At 43.2% G+C, this 22906-nt stretch overlaps 1 protein-coding gene across 4 annotated transcripts in view; it reads left to right on the top strand.

The window, feature by feature from the left end:
* The window catches only part of LOC132398264 (muscleblind-like protein 3), a 134266-nt gene that overhangs the window by 60227 nt on the left and 51133 nt on the right, over positions 1–22906 (top strand). For all 4 annotated transcript variants that reach the window (XM_059977415.1, XM_059977414.1, XM_059977413.1 and 1 more), the window contains exons 2-3: positions 17605–17769; positions 21977–22177. In XM_059977415.1, coding sequence (XP_059833398.1) covers positions 17605–17769; positions 21977–22177 — 366 coding nt within the window. The remainder of the gene's footprint in view (positions 1–17604; positions 17770–21976; positions 22178–22906) is intronic.

The raw sequence follows: 22906 nt of genomic DNA, 5'->3' as shown, positions 1-22906 counted from the left end.
ACAGTGTTGTTGGTCTCCCTTTTTAGCCAGCGCATCAAAGTCTGGATTTAGTTTTGTTGTGGCGATTCTCAGGATGGATCTGAGGTGTTGGTCAGTTAACTTGGATCTGTGGCTGGCTTTGTTGATGTTCTTGATGCTGAACGCCTGTTCACACAAATAGGTCGAACCGAACAAAGAGTAAAGCGCAAATGTGGAATAATACGCTGCACCTCAACAAAGGTCAATGTGTAGCGGTGTGCTACATTCAGCGCTAAAATTACGACACGGAGTCGGTAACTGCAGTTGAAGAAAAAAAACTTTATTCGAAATCCCCAGCCTCATTTTTAAGTCTCCCTCAACCTGCCCCCCCGTGGCGCAGAGGCTCCAAAGCTCTGTGCTCGCAAATCCCCGCAGGCTATCTCCCTTAGCTGGAACGCTGGCTAATTGTGAGCCTGTTCGGATGTGCCAGGAAATGGGTCACCACAAATGTATATAGAGTGCATCATCTACTGGGAAAACGCCAGAATTGCGGGGAAAAAACATTAACAAGGTTTATTAATATAATTTCATCAAGTTCTGCGGGCCGGATTAAAAAGCTTAACGGGCCGCATATGGCCCACGGGCCGTAGTTTGCCCATGCCTGGTCTAGGGCAAGATCTTTTGATCAATTGAGAGACTGATAAAGTTGTCAAAAGTAATGGCTGTTATTTGTAAAGCAAATGAAATAAATAGATAATAGACAGTATGTCACAGTGGCATAGCAAGCAGAACTGATTGCTCAAAACTCCAAGGACGTGGGTTCAAAACTGACCTCGGGTCCCATCGTGTGAAGTTTGCACACTTGGTTCCTCCTCATGTAGGTGGGTGAGGGAATTGTGGCAACAATTGTTGGGGATGAGTGGGAAGAAAGAGGACTTATGTAAATGGGTACTCAGTGGTCAGCATGGACTTGATAGGCCAAAAAGCTTATATCATTTGATGAATGCCTTTTAAAAGTAAGATTTTAACCAACGTTTGAATGTGCTGGAAAACCTGAAAGGAGGGCAGATAGAAGGTGGCATTTAAAATTGGTAAATTGGATTATTATTGTCTGATATATCAAGGTCACAGAGTAATACAGCACACAAACAGGCCAACTTGTACACAGTACTCCATATGTGGCCTCACCTGCAACTTACCATACTGTCCCCATTCCCAAACTCGATGCCCGACTGAAGAAAGGCAATGTGCTAACACCTTCTTCACCACCCTGTCTACTGGCATGGCTGCTTTCTGTGAACTGTGGACTCGTACTCCCAGTCCCTCTGTTCCACAATGCATTTCATTGCACTGATCCTGCCCTGATATGACTGTCCAGATGCATCACCTCACACTTACCTTAGTTGAAATCCATTTGTCATTCCTCAGCCCATCTCAATAACGGATCAGGATCTCTTTGCAATGCAGTCTGCTTCACTGTTAACAAGACCCCAAATTTAGTGTCACCAGCAAACGTGCTAATCATGCCATGTACATTCACATCCAAACCATTTACATAAAAAATGAATGACAGAGGTTCCAACACTGACCCCTAGGGCACCCCACTAGTCATAGGCCTCTGGTCAGAGAATTGACCTTCAGCCATCACCCTCTGTTTTCCTATCACAGAGCCAATTCTGAATCCACCATGCTACCTCACACTGAATTGCTAACCTTCCAGACGAGCCTGCTATGCAGGGCCTTGCCATGGGTCTTACCAAGGTCCAAGAGGGCAACATCCATTGCCTTTCCTTAATCTATCTCCTGAGTTACCTCTCTGAAAAATTCCGAGGTTCAGACATGGCCTCCCATGCATTACACCATGCTGATTGTAACTACTGTTCTAAGCTGTGCGGGTGCAGGGCTGCGCAGTGACCAAAATGTTCCTGCGCACATAGTCTTCGTTGCTGCATAGCTGGAATTTTCTTAACATTTAAACATTTCCAGTGCCACACAGTTTTCAGGCTGTGTAAAAATTTCCTGCTCAAAGCAATGATTAATCTGCACAGTTATAAAAAGAAACTTGAGGGAATGTTGACTAACTGATCAGGCTTTGACTACCCAGGTGATGGTAGATTTTGTCAATCTGAGTTGCGTCTGGTAATATGCCTACAACTGGAGTCAGGCTCACTGACTTGTAGTTCCCTAGCTTATCCTTGAACAATGGAACAACATCAGCTTCTATTTTCTGGATCATCACCACTAAAGGTGAAGCAGGGATCTCTACAACTGCCTCCACCATTTTTTTCTTGGCTTTCCATAATGTCTGGACATTTACTTGGTCTGGCCCTGGGGACTTCAAGTTCAAGTTCATGTCTATTGTAATCTGAGTACATATTTACAACCGAATGAAGCAACATTCCTCTGGGCCACAGTGCACCCACAAGACATCTAACACACACAGCACATAAGCCAAAATATTACCATAATAAGTTAAAGTATAATTGAAAATACATGCAGCACAGGTAAACAGTGCAGTATACAATATACAGCATGTTGACCTAATGACAAGCTCTCAGTGGTGGCAGGGTATTCACGAGTCTCGCAGCCTGAGGGAAGAAGTTGTTATCCAGTCTGGCAGTCCTAGTCCTGGTGCTCCTGTGCCTTCTTCCTGATGGTTGTGGATCAAAGAGATTGTGGGATCTGTGGTGGGAATTCTTAATAATGCTTTGGGCCCTTTGTCTGCAACGCTGCCAGTGAATGCCACCAATGGGGGGGGAGGGGAGTGGGAGACCCTGGTGATCCTCTCAGTGGTTTGAACTGCCCTCTGTAGGGTCTTGCGGTCTGATTTTTTTTTGCATCCTCTAGCTGCACAGACGCAGCTAGACAGAACACTCTCAATGGTGTACCTGTAGATAGTTATTAGAATGGGGTTCAAAGAGCCTTGCATGCCTTCATCTCCTCAGGAAGTGCAGATGCTGCTGTGGCTTCTCAACTAGTGAGGAAGTGTTCCTTGTCCAGGTTAGATCGTCCATTATGTGCACACCAAGGAACTCTGTGCTCTTCTTTCTCCCCAGCCGAACCATTGATGTGCAATGGAGAGTGGTTGACCAGCACTTTCTGAAGTCCACAATCATCTCTTGTCTTGTTCACGTTGAGACTCCAGTTGTTGTTCTTGCACCATTGCTTGAACTGGAAAGGATCCAATTAGTTCGAAGGTGGGATTTTATACAATCCATCACCAGCTGCTCAAAGCACTTGACGATTGTTGAAGTCAGTGCCACTGGAATTTAGGCCTGCTACCATGGCTCTCTTGGCACCAGAATGATGGTGGCTGCCTTGACGCCTGCAGCGACAGTGGACTAGTTCAAGGAAATGTCAAAGATGTCCATTAAGACCTGTGTTAGCTGATTGGCACAGTCCCTTAGCACCCAACCAGTTATATTGTCTGGCCACATGACTTTGCTTGAGTTTAGCCTGGCTAGGATCATCCTCACCTCAGCCGTAGCCAGAGAGGGCACCTGTTTCTCAGGGGAAGAGGGGTCTTTCCTCAATGTCACATCATTCAATGCGCCAAACTGTGCATAGAAGGCATTCAGCTTATCAGGAAGTTTGACGTCGCTGTCATTTAAATGCAAGGTGGACTTGTAATCTGTTTTGGTTTGAGTACCCTGCTACGTGCGCAAAGTATCCCTGTTGTCGGAGAGATGTCTGTGAATATTTGTGTTTGCCCACCTTAATGTACTTCTTGGCTGCAAGTACCTCCTTCCTTGTAATATGCATAAGATCCAAGACATCTGTGCTTATTGCCCTCTATGTCTTCTGTGTTGTTCCACATATAGGTGGCCATGCTGGTCTTTTAGAGGACCTAGTCTCTCCCTTGTAGCCCTATTACTGTTAATCTACTGAAGAACCTTTTGCGGTTATTTTTAATCCTGCCTGCTAAATCCAGTGAAAGGCTTTGTTCTGCATGCCATCCGTACAGATCACTTCATCACATTATGGCTTTGAGGTATGACAAGGGAAACACAATAACAGAATGCAGAGTAAAACAATACAGCTACAGAGAAAGTGCAGTGTAGGCGGAAGGCCATGATAAGGTAAGCTGTGAGGTTCAACTCATTATACTAGGGAACCATTCAATAGTCTTACAACAGTGGGATAGAAGCTGTCCTTAAGCCTGGTGGCATGTGCTTTTAGGTTTTTGTATCTTCTGTCCAGTGGGAGGGAGGAGAAGAGCGAATGTCTGGGGTGGGAGGGATCTTTGATTATGTTGGCTACTTTACTGAGGCAGAGAAGTGCAGACAGAGTCCATGGAGGGAGGACGGTGCCTGTAACGTGCTGAGTGGAGTTCATGATTCTCTGCAGATTCTTGCGGTTTCAGGCAGAGCAGTTGTCATACCAAGCTGTAACGCATCCAGATAGGATTCTTTCTGTGGTGCATCTATAAAAATTGTTGACAGTCATTGGGGACAAGTCAACTGCCCTTAGCCACCTGAAGATGTAGAGGTGCTGGTGCACTTCCTTGGCTCTGGCATGTTGCAAGTAAAACAATTACCAAATAAAGAAAAATATAATAAATCGCTCTCCATGGAAATGCATATGGATGTCATAGAAAGAAATGCAAGTCCCGTCATTTCCTGGCAGCAGTTCCTGCTCCATCAAAACCAGAGCAAGGGAACCAGGATTCACAGCCCTGCAGAGGTATTTAAGGGGAAAACCCAGTGGAGATCTTCAAGATTTTGATTGGATTGAGCAGCAGGCACTGAATTCCTGTGGCAACTGAGTGAGAAGTGAGCAGAAACTGAAAATCGGCACTTTTAAGAGCGAGGAGAGTTGTTGGATGGGAAGTTTTCAAGCAGTGGGTGTTTAGAGGGTAGAATTCTTCACCTTAACATCAAGTTGAGAAGGAGATTAAATAGGAGAGGGAGATAGGGGAAGGATATGAGACACAGGAAAGACGTGTGGAGTTTGCGGGTTCTCTACTATTTGTTATGGTCCGGTTTCCTCCCACATCCCAAAGATGTAGATTTGTGTATTAATTGACAGCTTTAAATTGCCCATGGTGTGTAGGGGAGTGGTAGAGTCTAGGGGTGGTATGTCATAGAAGAGTCATAGAATTGTACAGCATAGAACAGGCCATTTAGTCCAACTATTCCTACTGACCAGTGACCCCCTTCTGTATTAATCTCATCCACCAACACATGGTCCATAGCCTTCAATGAAGTTCTATATTCTTCTATGGTGCTGATGAGTATATGGGATAAATAGGCTACAGGGAAAACTAGTCAGAGAATGGAATTCCTCTGTGAGTCAGCAAGGACTGTTTGTGCCGAAATGCCAAGGAAATGTGGAATGGACCTTCTGTTGAAGATGTGGCATGGATTGAATGTTCATTTTCCTCTTTTTGCTTTCCTGATTCCAGCGTATTAAACAGGGCTTAAATTAGGTAGCAGTGGAATAGGAACCAGAGTGTCAGGTCAGATGATGGACCAGTTGGTGTGAGGGTAGATGCAGTGGCAGAGAAACTATGAGGAAGGACAGCTGGATAGGTTAAAACGTGGTTACATTAACATGAGGAGCATTAAGAATAAGGGGGATGGACATAAAGCATGAATTGGTAGATGGAATTAGGATTTTCAGCCTATTCACAGACTTGGCTGTTGCAAGGGCAGGCTTGGCTGCTTAATATTCCAAGGTTTAGATGTTTCAAAACAGATAAGGAGGAAGATAAAAGAGGAGAAGGTTGCTAATCTATGTAGTGTAATGGTTAGCATGATGCTGTTACAGTTTGGAGAATTGGAGTTCAGAGTTCAAATCCAGTACTGCCTGTAAAGAGTTTGTACGTTCCCCCGTGACTGCATGGGTTTCCTCCAGGTGCTCCAGTTTCTTCCCACAGTCCAAAGACGCACCAGTTCGTAGGTTAATTGGTCATTGTAAATTGTCCAGTAATTAGGTAAGTGCTGGGTAGCATGGTTCATTGGGCGAGAGGGCCTGTTCTGTCCTGTATCTCCTAAATAAATAAAATATACCAGTGGCAGAAGGCATCATGGAGGGGTCATTGATGAGTCAGTATTGGTAGGAGTCAGAAACAGGATGGGAGCAGTCACTCTGTTGGGAGCATTCTGTAGCATTCTAATACTAGGCAATGAAACCAGTCAGGTGACAAATCTCGGGGCAGGCAAGCATTTCAAAGAAGGTGACCACAGCTCCCCAACCATAGCATTGGACAAGGATAGGGACAGAGATTTGGGTAAGTATTTAGTTGGGGGAAGGGCTAATTCAGATTGTATGCCATCTAGTTCAGAAATTAAACTATTCAAAGGTTTCAAAGGTACATCTAACGTCAGAGAAGTGTATACAATATACATCCTGAAATGCTTTTTCTTCGCAACCATCTATGAAAACAGAGGACCTCACAGCACCTCCCAGATGCCCCTCCCCCACCAGCAAAAAGAAGCATCAGCATCCTCTACCGAGCACTCAAGCCTGCAGCAAAGCAACAGCAAAGACATGGACTTGCAGTAGCACAAAGACTTCGCGTTTCACCCGGTATTCAACATACCACAGGCTCTCTCTCTCTCTAATAAGGGAGAAAGAAGTGTCTCCATTTCACAGCAAGGGGGAGACATAACAAACAACACGCTAGTTTACTATGTTAAAAGTCGATTCGGTCACTTTTTCCAAGCTCTTTGCCCAAAGATCTCAGGTCTCTGGGCGCTCAGCCAGAGCTGTTCTAACTCCCATGACATACCAATCTCATGTCGGGACATCGACCTTTAATCTGCTAATCTCCGGAGCCATGAAAACCCAGGCCTCCGAATGTGAGCTAAGCTCATAGGCTCCATCCTTGGTATGTCGAATAATGGCCAGTCATGAAACCCCGAGAGCAGGTCCCATTCCCACAAAGAACTGAAGTCAGCGTGTAACACCAGGTCAGGATCTTCAAAAGAACCCTGAAAGGGAAAAAATAGAGATATTAAAGATGGATATAGAACTGTTTCCAAAGATGCAAGCAGAGTAGTCGCCGTTTAACGCCATCATAACTGAGCTCTGCTTCATAGAGTCATACAACACAGAAACAGGCCCTTCTGCCCAACTGGCCCATGCTTACCAAGATACCTGGCCAATATAGTCCAATGTGCCAATGTTTGGTCCGTAAATTTCTAATTATGTACTTGATCAGCCTGTTAAACGTTGTTATTGTACCTGCCTGAACCACTTTTTCTGGCAGCTCATTCCATGTACTTATCACACATCGTGTTTAAAAAAAAAAGTTGCTGCTCATTTCTATTAAATCTTTCCCCTCTCACCTTAAATCTGTGCCTTTTAGTTCTTGATTCTACAACCCTGGGGAAGAGTCATGCTGCTTGTGCCCCTATGATTTTGTACACTCTCTACGTCACCTCTCAATCGCCCTAGCTCCAGCCTGAATAACCTCGTGCTGTAACTCCATCCCTCAAGTCCTGGCAATATCCTTGTAAATCCTTTCACAACTCTTTAGTTTAATAACATTGATCCAATAGCAAGATGGCCAGAACTAAACACAGTTTTTTAGTGGGTGGTAGAAATGTCCAAGGCAATAGACCTGTGATTGCTGCATTGTGCCAGTTGAGACAGATGCTTTGAGAGGCTGAAGTATGATTATGATTTGGAATAAATTACCGGGATGTACGTGAAAAGGGAGATGTATGTATTTGTACAGAACCAACATAGTTCAAGTTCAGTTTGTTGTTATTCAACTGTACACATGTATACTGCTAAATAAAACAATGTTCCTCCAGATCAAGGTGCATTATAGAATACATATATCTCACACACACAACATAAAAAGTAATAATACAACAAATACTAAGGTGCATTTAAGAGATGAGTTACAAGAGTAAACATAACACTACTGGCGCTTCATACATGATGAGACCACACAGCTCGCGGATTTGGCTGAGTAAACATTTCCACAACTATCATCTGATTCTCTGCGATCCCTGCCCCGCCCCACCACAGTCATCGCACTCCTGCTACCCACCTGTCTTTCCTAAACAATTCATTAAAATCTTAATCTCCTCCCCAGCCCCATTGTCGAAGACATGCTTATTTTCCAGCTGCTCTGATGGACCTTACATTGTTGAAGAGCAGTGTAACCAAGCTAGTACAGCTAATTGGTTGGACAGGTCATCCAGTAACATGTTCAAATCACACCAGCTGTTGTAACTCTGATTAATAATGCAAGATTTAAAAAACCAAACTATCCATTAAAAACAAAGGCTGTGAATCTAATGAAAGGTAGAAAATACAGGTAATACACAACAGGTTGGGCAGCGTTTGTGAGGAGATAAACAATTACTTCTCAGGTTCGTAGTTCCGATGAGTGGTCATTGACAAAATTGTCTCTTTCTGTCTCACCACTGATGCCAACAAGCATATCCAGCCTTTTCCCCTTTTATATTGTTGATTTGTACTAGTAAAAACTCATCTGGTTCATGAATGTTATTCTTTGTAGGAAAGCTATTAGCTTATCTGGTTTTCATGACTCAACAAGTACCAATAGGTTTGACAAAGCCTCTCTGAAATGATCCTGTAAATAGTCAGCTTAGGAGACAGCTAAGGATAGCACTTTGATGCAACTTTTAGAGCTGCTGTCCCAAAGCCCCAGAGATTATGGTTCAATCCTGACCTCAGGTGCTGTCCATGTGTGGAATTTGCACATTTCCCTGTGACTGCTTGGGGATTTTCTGTGTGCTCTGGTTTCCATTCAATTCCTAATTTGTAAATAACCCTTTTATTTTTTCCAGATTTTTTTGTATGTTCAAAGTTCAAATTAAATTAAATGTTTTATTAAAGTACATATATGCCGCCAAATACTAGCTTGAGATTCATTTTTTTGCAGACATTCACAGTAGAACAGAGAAATACAATAGAATCAATGATAAACTACGCACAAAGACTGACAAATAGCCAATGTGCAAAGGGAGGCAAACTGTGATAAATAATTAATAATGCTGAGAACATGAATTGTAGAGTCCTTGAAAGTGAATCTATAGGTTCTGGAAACAGTTCAGTGTTGAGGTGAGTAAAGCTATCCATGCACCATGGTTCAGGAGCCTGATGGTTGAAGGGTAGTAACTGTCCCTGAACCTGGTGGTGTGGGACCTAAGGCTGCTGTGCCTCTCTCCCAGTGGCAACAGTGAGAAGAGAACATGGCAGGGGTCCTTGATGATGGATGCTGCTGTCCGTGTAGATGTACTCAGTGATGGGGAGAGTTTTTCCTATAGTAAACTGGGCTGTGTCCACCATTTCCTGTAAACTCTTCCATTTATAGGTATTCGAGTTTCATACCAGGCCATGATGCAGTCAGTCACGATGCTCCTTACTGTGCATCTATAGAAGTTTGTCATAGTTTTAGCTGACTTGCCTAATCTGCGCAAAATCCTAAGACAGCAGAGGTGTTGTTGTGCCTTCCATGCTGGTCCTAGGATAGACCTTCTGATATGATAACACTGAGGAATTTAAAGTTACCGACCTTATTCACCTCTGATTCCCTAATGAGGTCTCTGTCTTGGGTTATACCAGGATTATGGCTAGTATCTCAGCTATTCCAAGGAGACTGTTCCTCAGTTAATAGTTTGGCTATCCTTGCAAATGGATGCAGGTTTATCCTTGGTCCTGTTCCTCAGACTGGTTGGCACACATAGGTTTATGTTGGAAAACTATCCCACAATCCATGTTGTGTACTTTGGTTTCTACTGGGACAGATCTGATACTGTGCCTGGTACTTTAATGGTTGATTTAATGGGGGGGGGGTGTTTTGGATGGCAATGTAGGGGGTGTAAGTAATGGAGTTAGTGTAGAATTATTGTAAGTGGCTAGGTGACGGTTGGCACAGACTTAGGTTGAAGTGCAACGTACTGCAGCTGCAAAACAACAAATTTCACAACATTTGCCAGTGATATTAAACCTGACCTTGATTCTGACTCTAATTCTGTTTCCATGTTGTATAACTGGTAAGTGCTGGCCCTGCCTGAAATTCTGAGATATCAAACATAAAAGGTTCTAAAAGTGATAACCACTTCTTCTTGCATCAGAAATTACAGCTAACCTGGAGCCTGCAATGCTGAAATAACTGGAATAAAATTTATGCACCAAATTTTCCATCTATATTATTCTCTCACTGCATTTTGAACTAAAGGCAATCTTGCTCTATGCAGCAGCTTGTTTTAATTCTAACACGAATTTAGAGGTCTTACGGAAAGTACAACCACATCCACTTCATTAACCAACAACTGTTCTCAGCATTAACTTCATTTTACGCAGAGTTCAGTCCTCTGATGTATGCATCGGGGCAATGTTCCCTCTAAGGTGTGCACGTGTGCGCACCCACACATCTTTTGCTACTAGCACAAAGGAATTTAAACTGCGCACAGAATGTTGTCACCCTCTACCTCGTTGGCATGTTAAGTATAGTTCATGGTCGTACACAATCACATTTCCTTTCCTGGTTTCTGATGCGGACGGTGTTGACCACGTGGAGTTTGCAATGATTAGTCTGCAGATTTTAGAACTGGCTTATTTATACTGTTTTTATTGAAGAAATTATTGACTCACTATGTCGAATTCCAAAGAAGCAAAGGGCGTGAAGCAGAAAAGAACTGATGGTTAATTTAAAGCAGAATGGCTTAATGAAACAGTGGAAACTGCTACCCCAAAAGCTCATGAGATCAGTAGCATGCAGCTATGAGAAATATTTATGTACAATACAAAAACCGGTGTTACTTGCGTGTATTATTGCAATGCAAAAGTTGCGGGAGAATTTGCAAGTGGGAAGAAGTGGAGTGATATTTGGAAACTTGACTTTTTAAAGCCTCATTTAGCAAGCAAATTACATATGGATGGTGTGAAAAAGCCCTGGTGAGAAAATCCTTTATTACCTGCAACAGGCCTGCTATATATGTTTTGTGAGAGTGCAGATGAATGGGAGTGAAAACGATCAAACCCAAAGGAGATCAAAGTTCTTACTGACAGTTGCTAGCTGTTAAAATGAATACCTATGTATATAAAATTCAGTGTGCACATGTTGTCACTGGGCAAAAAATTGCACAGCACAAGATTTTCTTGCACATACTGGTGATTACAAATTAGAGGGAAGATTTATCATGGGTTTGGTCAGTGTGCTAGGAAACAGTGCGACTACAGGTTAACTTCTGTGCTTAGTCCAAGATGCCACAGTGTTACTGCTGTACTAAATTTACCTTTTGTTTTGTCTGGCTGGTGTCAATGTCTATATTTTGAAAAGGCACTGCTGCCTCATGGTTCCAGTGACTCGACACCACATGGGTTTTCTCCTGCATGCTTCAGTTTCCTTCCACACCCCAGACAGTACACAGGGTGGTGGTAGGGCCAGTTACGTTAGGGACTGTTTAGACAGACATATGAATGTGAGGGAAATGGAATGATATGGACATTGTGTAGGCAAAATGAATTAGTTTAGTTGGCTGTTTGATTATTAACTTGATTGGTTTGGCACAACATTCTGGGCTGAGGTGTCGTGCTTCTGTCTGATTACTAGGGGCTGCCAGTGTCCTCTGAGCTCCTATACTCCTCCTCCCCTGATTATTAGTTGATTAATTTCACCTCTGTCTTGATTTAGTTTTCTCTATTGTGTCTTAGCTCAGTTTTGACTTTACCTACCCTGTGTGTAGTGTTTCTCAAGTCCTAGTCAGTGTTCTCTAGAAACCAATCTGCAGGTAATTCAGTCGTCATCTCTGGTCTCCTCTGCGCTTGGATCCACCTGATCTAAGTCTCACCTGGTAGTCCACTGGTTAAAGATATAGAGCTTCAGTTCAAACCCAGCCTGGCAACCGCTGCATTAGACAGCTTTTCCCACAGACTCTCAGACTTTGATTTTTAAATATAATCCCAGGAGCCCACTTTACATGACTTTATTGGCTGTAAAACTCTTCATTTTACTGTAGCTGTGAATGAGGCCTTTGTAAATGCTACTTCTTTCCATGTTAATAGTGAATATCAAAATCCTCCAATAATCCAAAACAATTGGAACTTTGACTATGTTGAACAATCTGATTTCCAGACTATTAGATTTTGTTATTAACATAGCACTCTCGTTTCACTTTTTGCACGTTATGCAGCAGTACAATAAATTGCCTAATAAATCCAGTGACTCTGAAGGGAACCAACAATATTTAGGTATTCCAGTCACGGTCCTACCCACGTTCCAGAATCCTGGTGTTTCAGACCACAACCCATGCTCTCAATGCTGACGCATTTCTTCTCTGTCTCACGTTCCGGGCTAATGACTGAACCAGATTTCAGACTGCAACCATGAGGAAATCTGCAGATGCTGGAAATTCAAGCAACACACACAACATTCTGGTGGAACGCAGCAGGCCAGACAAAGGGTCTCGGCCCAAAATGTCGACAGTGCTTCTCCGTATAGATGCTGCTGGCCTGCTGTGTTCCACCAGCATTTTGTGTGTGTTGCTCAGATTTCAGACTGTTAGGATTTCCACAATATTGGCTGCTGGATTGTTGGAGTTTCAGTATTTAGTATTGCATGGGTAGGAAAGGTTTAGAGCAGGGGTTCCCAACCTTCTTTATGCCATGGACCCTACCATTAACTGAGAGGTCCGTGGACCCTAGATTGGGAATGTCTGGTTTAGGGGGATATCCGGCAATCACCTTGGTCAGCATAGGCAAGTTGAGCTGAAGACTTTCTGATCTATGTCCCAAGAGGTGATGGGATTACTGTACAGGAAGCTGACATAGACCTAATAGACTAAATAACTTTTCAGGAGAACATCAACACAAAACGCTAGCTATACCTCTGACAATTGCAACACATGTACAGCCTTTACCTCTGGAGATACATCAATGAAGTAATTGCACGTCAAGACTTGTTCACTGGGTGATATCATACATTATGTAGTTGTACCTCCTCAGCCTTGGCTGGAATTACTCAGCAGGTCAGTCTGCAGAGACAAAGGGATGCCTGATGTTTTGGTTTCATACCTTGCATCAGGACTGAATGTAGAGGGGAGGGAGCCAGTAAAATAAGGTAAGAGGGAGGTGTGACGCGGAACCTGGCAGACGATGTGTGGAAGAAGGTGAGGAGGCAGGTGATGGGTCATTATGCACAGAAACAGACTTGTCAGCACAACTGGCCCATGCTTACTAAGATTCCCAACTAGGCTAGTCGCATTTTTCTGTGTTTGGTCCAAACCTTTCCAATCCATATGTCAGTCCATGTACTTTTTACATGTTGTTACTATACAGTACATGCCTCAACCAGGTGGGACCATGTGGGAAGGGGGCTGGAGTCAGGAGGCAGTGGGGAGTAGGTGATAGGGTAAAGGTAGATGAGGAGAGAGGGGACAAATGGAGCCAGGTGGGGTAAAGCGAGGGTAGAAGTAAGGATAGAGGCTAGAAGTGATAACTGGAACCACATAAAGAAGTGATAATGGGCAGATGGAGCAAGTAGAGGGAGGAAATGGGAAAACCAGAAGGTTTAGTGTGTGGGTGATGTGAATGTTCTGCTTTGCCTCTGGTGTGTAGTTAAGTGGGAGAACCCTGGGGGAGGTGATGGGAATGTGAGGAGAATTAAAACATTGAATGAATGTAGGATTAATACAAATGGGTGTTTGAAGGCTGGTGTGGATTTGGTGGGCTGATGGATGTGTTTCTGTACTGTATTCTGTTTGAAACAGGAGAGTTGGGAGTGGGGTAGTGCAATTAATATGGACTGCAAAAATAATCAGCTCCAGTCTAAGGAGCCAGTAGCCTGTTGTAAAATAGAGTGTAAAATTAATTAAAACTAAGCAAAATTCTCCAATAATAAATTTTCCTGATAAACTGCAAGATAATTTAAATAATTTGCTTTAATCTGTGAAGGTTTTCATTTAGTTTTAGATAGTATGTTTCCAGTAAGTTTTTTATATCTTCTCCAATGATACAAGTTGCTGACTTTTGTTAGATGTAGCAATTATTGTCACATCATATGCCTTGAATTACATTTTCCTTAGAGTTGTGGAAAGTATTTATACAATTAATCCTGGAATCTGTGGGGCTGGTGTTTCTATCACACACCCACATTGACAATGGCCGTGATTGAAGCATCACTATTTGTGCAAGAGTTCAAACCAATAGCTTAGTGACTGACACCAGACCAGAGACCCTTACTCTATGGTGATAAACTTTTCCATATGGTTGAGAGAGAACTTTAATATAACATCTGATGTTAGAACGGTTTTTTTCTCTGTCCTTTCTTGCTACACTGGGCCTCCCACCTTTTCTTGGCTGCCGTTGGAATGAATCTAGATCACCCTTCCCTGAGAGCAGCAACATCATTGCTGGGTGTCTTACTTTGATAGCAACATCCCAAGAGCTGCTGTTTGTTTCCCATTTAATCTGTCACTGTATTTTCTACTCCTCCATCTTGTGGTCTGAGCAAACAACAATTCAGTCAGGTCCAGTCCAGTCCAGATGACAGGTCTTGATCCAAAATGTTGACTGCCCATTTCCTGCTATAGGTGCTGCCTTCCCATTGAGTTCCTCCACCAGTCAAGACTGTGCGCCCCAGATCGGTCTGGCATCTGTACCAGTTCTTTGATGCTGTTTTGATATGTCAGTTTCAAGTGGAAAATGCTGTTTCATTCTGTTTTCTATTTATAATGGGGTTACACTTTAAGTAAGAAAGCACGACTTTAATCCTGCGTTCAGTTACCGATGGGGAATTACAAATTCAGAGACTTTTTCTTCCCAACTCACTCTATCGAAGTTTAAGCTTATTGTTAAGGCACACATATAATGATATAAATACCATGAAGATTAGCGTTTTTAGCAGCAGCTGCAAACAAAACAAACTTAAATTAATATAAATTTTATAAGTTGCATGATAAAATAAGCATAATCACACTGGTGCAAGTTTAGAGAGAGAGGTAAATTATAGTCCGAGGTAGTGTTAGTAATTTTATGGTCTGTTCAAGAAGCTGATGGCAGTGGGATGAAGCTGTTGTTCAACTCTGGGTCTTGTCTGATAGCAGCATCACGAAGGGGGCAAAGCCCAGATGGGGGGGATTCCCTGACGATAACTATTACCTCTGAGATATCAGCTCTTATAGATGTCGTTGATGATGGGCAGATCTGTACCCACGATGGAACTGACTTGAGTCTTCCACTTTTGCACTGCTGTCCACTGGAGTCTGTTGCATTGGCCTGTGTTAGCGGTGTTACTGTGGCTGCTGAAACGCCGTTTGGTAAAGAAGCTGGTCCTTCAGACACAATGGGTTTTCAGCTTCTCTGCATTCCTCGGCACATGGTGTTTAATGGGTTTCATCTCCAAAACAATCAAATCATTGATCACATCCGAAGATTTTGGTGATGATCGATTGTTTAGTTGTTTTTGCTATGTGTACATTAAAACATCAAAACATACGGTGAATTGTGTTGTGTGTGTCACATCAGTGAGTATTGTGCTGGGCAGCCCCACGTGTGTCATCAAGTTTCTGTCACAGACACAGCATGCCCACAACTCACCAGTTCTAACCATATAGCTTTTTTCTGGAAAATGGGAGGAAACCAGAGCAGCCAGAGGAAATCCACGCGGTCACGGGGAGAATGTACAAACTCCTTACAGGTGCCAGAGGGAATTGAACCCTGATCAGTGTTCCCTTGGCACTGTACAGCAATGTACTAGCTGCTACCCTACAGTGCTATTCCTGCTATGCTACCATGAATCTAGACTTTTAGATGCATAATCGTTGCTGCCTTGCTCTTAATCCTAGAGATAGTTGTAAATGACAGAGGGTGACACTTAAAAAGACAGTGCTTAATTTCAGATACCATATATGTCAGCCCTGCCCGTCTCTCTCTTTTCGCAGATGGTTCATTTTAGGATGTCATTAGTTGATATTAAGTTTTATTCAATCTCTGAATCTGTGACAAAAACCTACATTTTTTGTGTAGCCGCCTGGCACAGCAAATGTAGGCCGAGTTAGGCCACTCTGTAGATTAGCTGTAGATCCTGCTGTTCCCAGTATGATCGCCAGATCTGATCATTCTTCACAAGTTGCAAGTTACAAGTTGCTATTTCACTGACTTGGCTGTGAGTGCTTCTCTTTCCCATGCTCCATTAGCATCTCACCAGATCAAATATACAGAAAATTCCAAACTCCAGGGCAACCCCTTGATGACTTTGCCTGGATTGAGACATGAACGGAGAGTGTAAAAGATCAGAAAATGAGTGGTCTGCTACAAGTCATTCCTTTATAGTTCTGAGTTTGAATAGTTACCCAAGCTCTGGAGCTAAGGATAGGCCCCAAGAGTATGCAGAGGAATGCTCCATTCAACAAGCTGAAACCATTTAGGAGATCATCTCAAACCTTCCCATCCATTCATGTGTTGACTCCCTGGAGCTATGAGGAAAGCCTCTTGTCCAAATGATGATAATGTTATCTCCCACTGAATCAACTGCTGCATGACCTTGGAGTCATGAACTCAGAGTTATGTCGCACAGCAGAGGGCCGTCATTCTCCCATGTCAGTAATAACCTTGTTGCCAGTCTACACCAATCCTACATACTGACACTGCATCTGTATTCTTCTATCCCTTGGCTATTTCAAAACCTTTCTAAATGTCTCTTAAATGTAGCAATTGTATCTGATGCCACCACCTCCCCTGATAGCACATTCCAGGTACTTTCTACAAAAAAAATACAAACCCTAAAATACGTTTCTCTCACCTTAAATTTGGCCCTTTTGTTTTTGATAGCTCTGCCATGGTGCAACAAAATGCTTGACAGTCCAGATTACCTCTACTTACTGTATTTGAAATGTTAAGTTGCTTCAAACCTAAGCGACTGGGTGTTTCAGAATCAATTAATATCCACACTTTTTTTTTGATTTCTTTCCGAACAATGTATTTGCCATTAGACAGTTGACAACAGTGTTTTTGAGGGAAAGTTGATGGCCATAGGGAAGGGTGAGGTTGTTGCATGTTTTAACCTGTGGCATCAAAGCTGTAATGAGTGAGCAGGACACAGTGTGGATTAAGATGCATCAAAACAACTTTGAAGGATGTAATGTTTAGGGTGAACAGGGCTTGATCAGATCATTGGAGTGATTTGGTCTTAGAGCCTCCACCACCACCACTGCAGAGCATTACAGGCACACTCCACTTTGTGTAAAATACACATCTCCTTTGAGCTTACCCCCTCTCACTTGAAATGCGTGCCCTCTGGTATTAGATACTCACTCAATCCTGGGAAACAGATACCAGATGTCTGCTCTGTAAATGCATTTCATCTACCTACTTCTATCAGGATCCCTCCCCCCCACCCCACCCACCAGCCTCCACTGTCCAGAGAAAGGAACTCAAGTCTTTCCAGCCTCTTCTCATAGCACATGGCCTCTAATACACACAGCATTCTGGTAAACCTCTTTTGCACCCTCTCCACACTCTTCCTATAATAGGGCAACTGGAAGTGAATGCAATAATTCAGATGCAACCTTTGTCCCTTTGCCACAAATCCACAGTACGGGTTGGCCTGGTTATGTGTCCGCTGGGGTCGGATAGTCTGACGGCGAAGTAGGAAGGCAATCTGAGTTAACTGGTCGTGTTCACCACACTATCATTGGTTTTGTGTTCTTGTCCTCACAGGGGCGTTGTACGCGGGAAAACTGCAAGTATCTGCACCCGCCCCCACACTTAAAAACGCAGCTGGAGATCAACGGACGGAACAACCTGATCCAGCAGAAGACAGCAGCGGCCATGTTGGCACAGCAGATGCAGTTCATGCTGCCTGGTACACAACTGCAGCCCATGGTGAGTAACAGCAGCCATCTCGTCATCAGCCCGTCTCACTGCTGTGACATCACCCTCCTTCCATCCTGCCTCAGATGGCACTCTCACCCTTACTGTTACCATTTCTTGTCTAGACATAGTGGAGCTACCTGCCCACTCACCTTACATTCTCCGTGAATCAGAGTTCATTTCAAAGTTTATGGGCCATGAACAATTGGACACCAACCTAAGACATTCCTGTTTCTATTTTTGCAGAAATCCATCACTGCAAAATTTTCCAGGGTTTATATCTCTTTACTAGCTTCATGTCTGTAACCTCCTGCAGTTTTCAACAACTCCATGCTCCTCCTCACCTCTTCCACACTCCTCCTTCTCCTCACTATTTTACCTTCATCTACCAAGTTCCAGGCTCTAATATTTTCTAACAACAGAACCATGACAACTTTCCTTAACTTCCCTAACGTCTTTTCTCAAGCAAACTCAGCACCGAACTCTGGACCCTGGGAGTCAACATCTCCTCTGCAACTGGATCCTGACCAACAGACTACAATCAGTAAGGATAGACAGCAACACCACCACTGCGATTATTGTCAACACTGTGCCTGATAAAGTTGCATTCTCAGCTCTGTACTCTACTTCCTGCACACTCAGATCCTGTTCTAACTCCATAAATGTTTGTAGATTATACCACCATAGCGGGCTGTATCTCAGATAATGATAGGTCAGAGAACAAGAAGGAGATAGAGAGCTTAATAACATGATACCATGACAAAAAAACTTTCTCTCAATGTCAGCAAAACAAAAGAGCTGGTCACTGACTTCAGGAGAGGCATGTCCAGTGGTGTGGGGGAGGTATGGTGGTACACATGCTCTTGTCTTACTGAGCGAGTTGAAAGCTTCAAGTTCCTAGAAATGAATATCACTAATAGCCTGTCCTGGTCCAATCACGTTGATGCTACAACCAAGAAAGTTCACCAATACCTCTACTTCCTCAGGAGGCTGTAAAAATGTTGACATGTCATCATTGACCCTACAAAGCTTTGTTTATGCACCGTAGAAAGCAATCTATCTTAATGGTATGGCAACTTCTCTGTACAAGACCACAGGAAAATGCTGAGAGGTGTGGACATCAGAAAAGACAACCTGTCATCCATGGACTTTGTCTATACTTTACAGTGCCTCAATAAAGTAAGCAGAATAAGCAAAAGTCCCCACCCACCATCCACTCTGGATATTCTCACTTGTCCCTCTTCTATTGGGCAGAAGGTACAAAAGCCTGAAAGCATGTTGCAGCAGAATGAAAGACAGCTTCTACCCTGCTGTTGTTAGGCTGTTGAATGGTTCCTTAGTGTGTTAAGAATGACTCCACCTTATGCTCCATCTCGTTATTATCTGACACCTTATTGTTTACCTGCACTGCACTTTCCCTGTAGCTGTTACACTTCTCCTGCATTCTGTTATTGTTGTACCTTGTCCTACCCCAATGCACTGTGTAGTGATTTGACTTGGATAAGGTTTACCTTACACTGTATCTCAGTACATGTGCCAATAACAAACTAATTCCAATTCAAATTGATATTCTCACTCTTACTTACTCCTTAGTACAGCATTTCCTTGATACAGTCCATGTTGGTGGGACATCAGTAGATGGTCAGTGGCTTTAAGTACTGTATGCTAACATAACAGATTACCTTACCTGTGCCCAGACCACGAGATGCAATCACTAGGAAGCTATGCCAGTGACTGTGCTTTCTCAGAAAGTTAAGAAGGCTCAGCATGTCACTGAACACTCTACTGTTGAAGATATGCTGATTGATTGCGTCATGGACTGGTATGATAATGTGAAAGTGCGGTAACTTAAGAAACTGCGGAGAGTAGTTAGCTCAGACCAATACATCATGGACACATCCCTCTCCACATCAACATGGGGTGTTGTCTCAGGTGTTGAACAGCTACTTCCTTTTAACCATTCAGTGCTTGAATCAACCCGCACCACCCTCAATATAGTCATTCTATGATCACTTAAGACCACAAGATATAGGAGCAGAAGTAGACTACTCAGCCCATCGGGTCTGCTCTGCTATTCAATCATGGGCTCATCCAATTCTTTCAGTCATCCCCAGTCCCCTGCCTTCACCCCATACCCTTTGATACCCTGGCTAACGAAGAACCTATTTATCTCTGCCATAAATACAACCAATGACTCAGCCTCCACAGTCACTCATGGCAATAAATTCCACAGATTTGCCACCCTCTGACTAAAGTAATTTCTCTGCATCTCAGTTCCAAAAGGACATCCTTCAATCCTGAAGTTGTGCCCTCTTGTCCAAGACTCACCTACCATGGGAAATAACTTCACCATATCTAATCTGTTCAGGCCTTTGAACATTTGGAATGTTTCTATGAGACCCCTCCTGATTCTCCTGAACTCCAGGGAATACAGCCCAAGAGCTTCCAGACACTCCCCTTTCATTCCTGTAATCATTCTTGTGAATCTTCTCCGAACCCTCTCCAATGTCAGTATATCCTTTCTAAAATAAGAAGCCCAAAACTGCACACAGTTCTCTAAGTGTTGTCTCACGAGTGCCTTTTTGAGCCTCAACATCTCATCCCTGCTCTTATATTCTATACCTCTAGAAATGAATGCCAACATTGCATTTGCCTTCTTCGCCACTGACTCAACCTGGAGGTTAACCTTTAGGATGTCTTGCACAAGGACTCCCAAGTTTAAGACAGATTTATTGGATACAAGCTCTTAGTTTAAGCCCTCCCTAGCAGCTCTATTAAATGTGCCCGCTAGGATATTGGACCCCTTTGGGTTCAGGTGTAACCCATCCATTTTGTACAGTCATACCTGCCCCAGAATTAGGCCCCAATGAACCAGGAATCTGAAGCCCTGCCCCCTACTTGCCACACATTAATATGCCTGAGCATGCTATTCTTGCACTCACTAGCACGTGGCACAAGCAGCATTCCTGAGATTACTACCCCAGAGATCCTGCCTCTCAGCTTCCTACCTAACTCCCTGAATTCTCTCTTCAGTACCTCCTCCCTTTTTCTATCTATGTCATTGATACCAACGTGTACCAAGACTTCTGGCTGCTCACTCTCACCCTTCTGAGTACCCTGCACCCGATCCGAGACATCCCGTGCCCTGGAACCTGGAGGCAACACACCATGCAGGTATCTCTATCAGGCTGACAGAACCTCCTGTCTGTTCCTCTCACTGTGAGACTTAGAGACTACCGCATTCCTCATCTTCCTTTTTCCCTTCTGCACCACGGAACCAGGCTCACAACTAGAGACCCGATTGCCGTGGTCGTCCTCTGTCAGGTCACCCCCCCCCCCCCCCAAAACCACGTCCACTTTCGCCACTTGAAACTACAGTGGACTTTGTTTTCTTCTTTCTCGTTCTAATTGTGTCCTTTCTTGTATTATTTTGTATGATTTATGCTGTAATTTATGTTTTTGTGAATGTTGTGTACCTGATGCTGTGTTTGTGATGCTGCTACAAGTAATTTTTTTCATTGCATTTATGCATGCAGCTACTTTTACAGATGACAATAGATTGGAGCTTAAGTTTGACTTTGACACGAACAATTAATTTACCAGTCATTCATGATAATTCCAATGACTCTTTAGGGTTTGTGTCTTCAATTTACAAAACAATTTCACTCCTTGACAAACAGTGTCCCACCCTCCACCTTTACCCTTCAGATCTACTTTAAATCTTTACACTTTTGCATCAAACCTGTGTCCTCTTGTTTTGGACTGCCACTGCGGCTATACAGTTAGAGTGTTCCTTAGCATGTCTATGCCCCCCCCCCCCCAACTATATAAACTTCTGTAAGGCCACCCCTCAGCTGCATTTGTTCCACTGGAAGTAGTTTCGGCTTATACAATCTCTTCTAATAACTCAAACCCTCCAGTTCAAGTAACATTTCTGTGAATCCTCTCTAGTGTAATCACAGCTTTCCCATTGTGTGATAACCAGAGCTGTGCACAATACTCCAAGTGTAGCTGACCCAGTGCTTTGTATAACTGTAAAGCAGCACACCATGCCACATGTCCTCTTAACTGCTTTCTCCTTCTGTGTCGCTACTTACATGATGGTGTTTGACATAGCTGTTCAACCAATCAACTTTAATTCATTTCATAACTTAGTTGTAAAATATTAAGGAAGTTCAAATGTGCAATAAATGTATTTTCTTTTTGCTTTTATCCACAGACCACATTTCCTGTAACTCCATCTTTAGCTACAAACCACACAATGGGTCTTAATCCCTACCTGAGTCACATGACCCATGGAATGGGATTGGTTCCAACAGAACTTCTACCAAACACACCTGTCCTGGTGTCGGGAAATCCCACTGTAACAGTCCAAGGGAACACAGCTTCACATAAGCTAATAAGAACAGACAAATTAGAGGTACCTGTGTTGTTTTTTTATATGTTTGCATGTTTTAACTGTATATGCAGCAAATGACTAACTTCCTTCATTAAAGTTATTACAGTAAGATAAGAGTACATAATAATAGTAATCTCAAGTCAGCTTTTTCCATTATGATTTTCTTTTGCCAATATTTATAACTTATCTCACTGTAATTACTCCCTCCTGCCATTAGAGGCAATGTAATGCAGCCACTGACAGGAAACTATAGAACAAGCTGAGGGAACATTTAGCAAATTGGTCTGTGAGCTGGCCAGTGTCTGGGAGGATGGGAGAATTTTCCCAAAACTGCTCCTGTTAAAGATCCCAGTATTTCTCTAAGTACAGAGAAGTCCCATGTATATTAGTGTTTACCCCTCTTCCAAAGCAAGTAATACAAGAAGGAATAACTTTAAGGTGCTGGGAGGAAAGTCTGGGTGGGGGGGAGAAATCAGAGATAGTTTTTCTTAGAGAGTGGTGGGTGCGTAGCTAGGGGTGTTGGTAGAAAAAGATGCATTAGGGCCACAAAGAAGACTCTTAGATAGGCACATGGATGAAAGAAAAATGGAGGGCTATGTGTGTGGGAAGGGTTAGATTGATATAGGATTAAGTCAAAGAGTCGACAGAACATCATGGGCCATAGGACCTAAACTCTGCTGTACTGTTCAAAGTGAATCTCAAGGAAAGCTGTTGGTCTTGGTATAATGTGTTTTCATTCTTGCTTTTGAC

Source organism: Hypanus sabinus, chromosome 8, assembly GCF_030144855.1.
Source record: "Hypanus sabinus isolate sHypSab1 chromosome 8, sHypSab1.hap1, whole genome shotgun sequence".
In the NCBI taxonomy this organism is placed as follows: Eukaryota; Metazoa; Chordata; class Chondrichthyes; order Myliobatiformes; family Dasyatidae; genus Hypanus; species Hypanus sabinus.
Note: the sequence above shows the minus strand (reverse complement) of the source record. Positions and strands in the feature narration are given on the sequence as shown.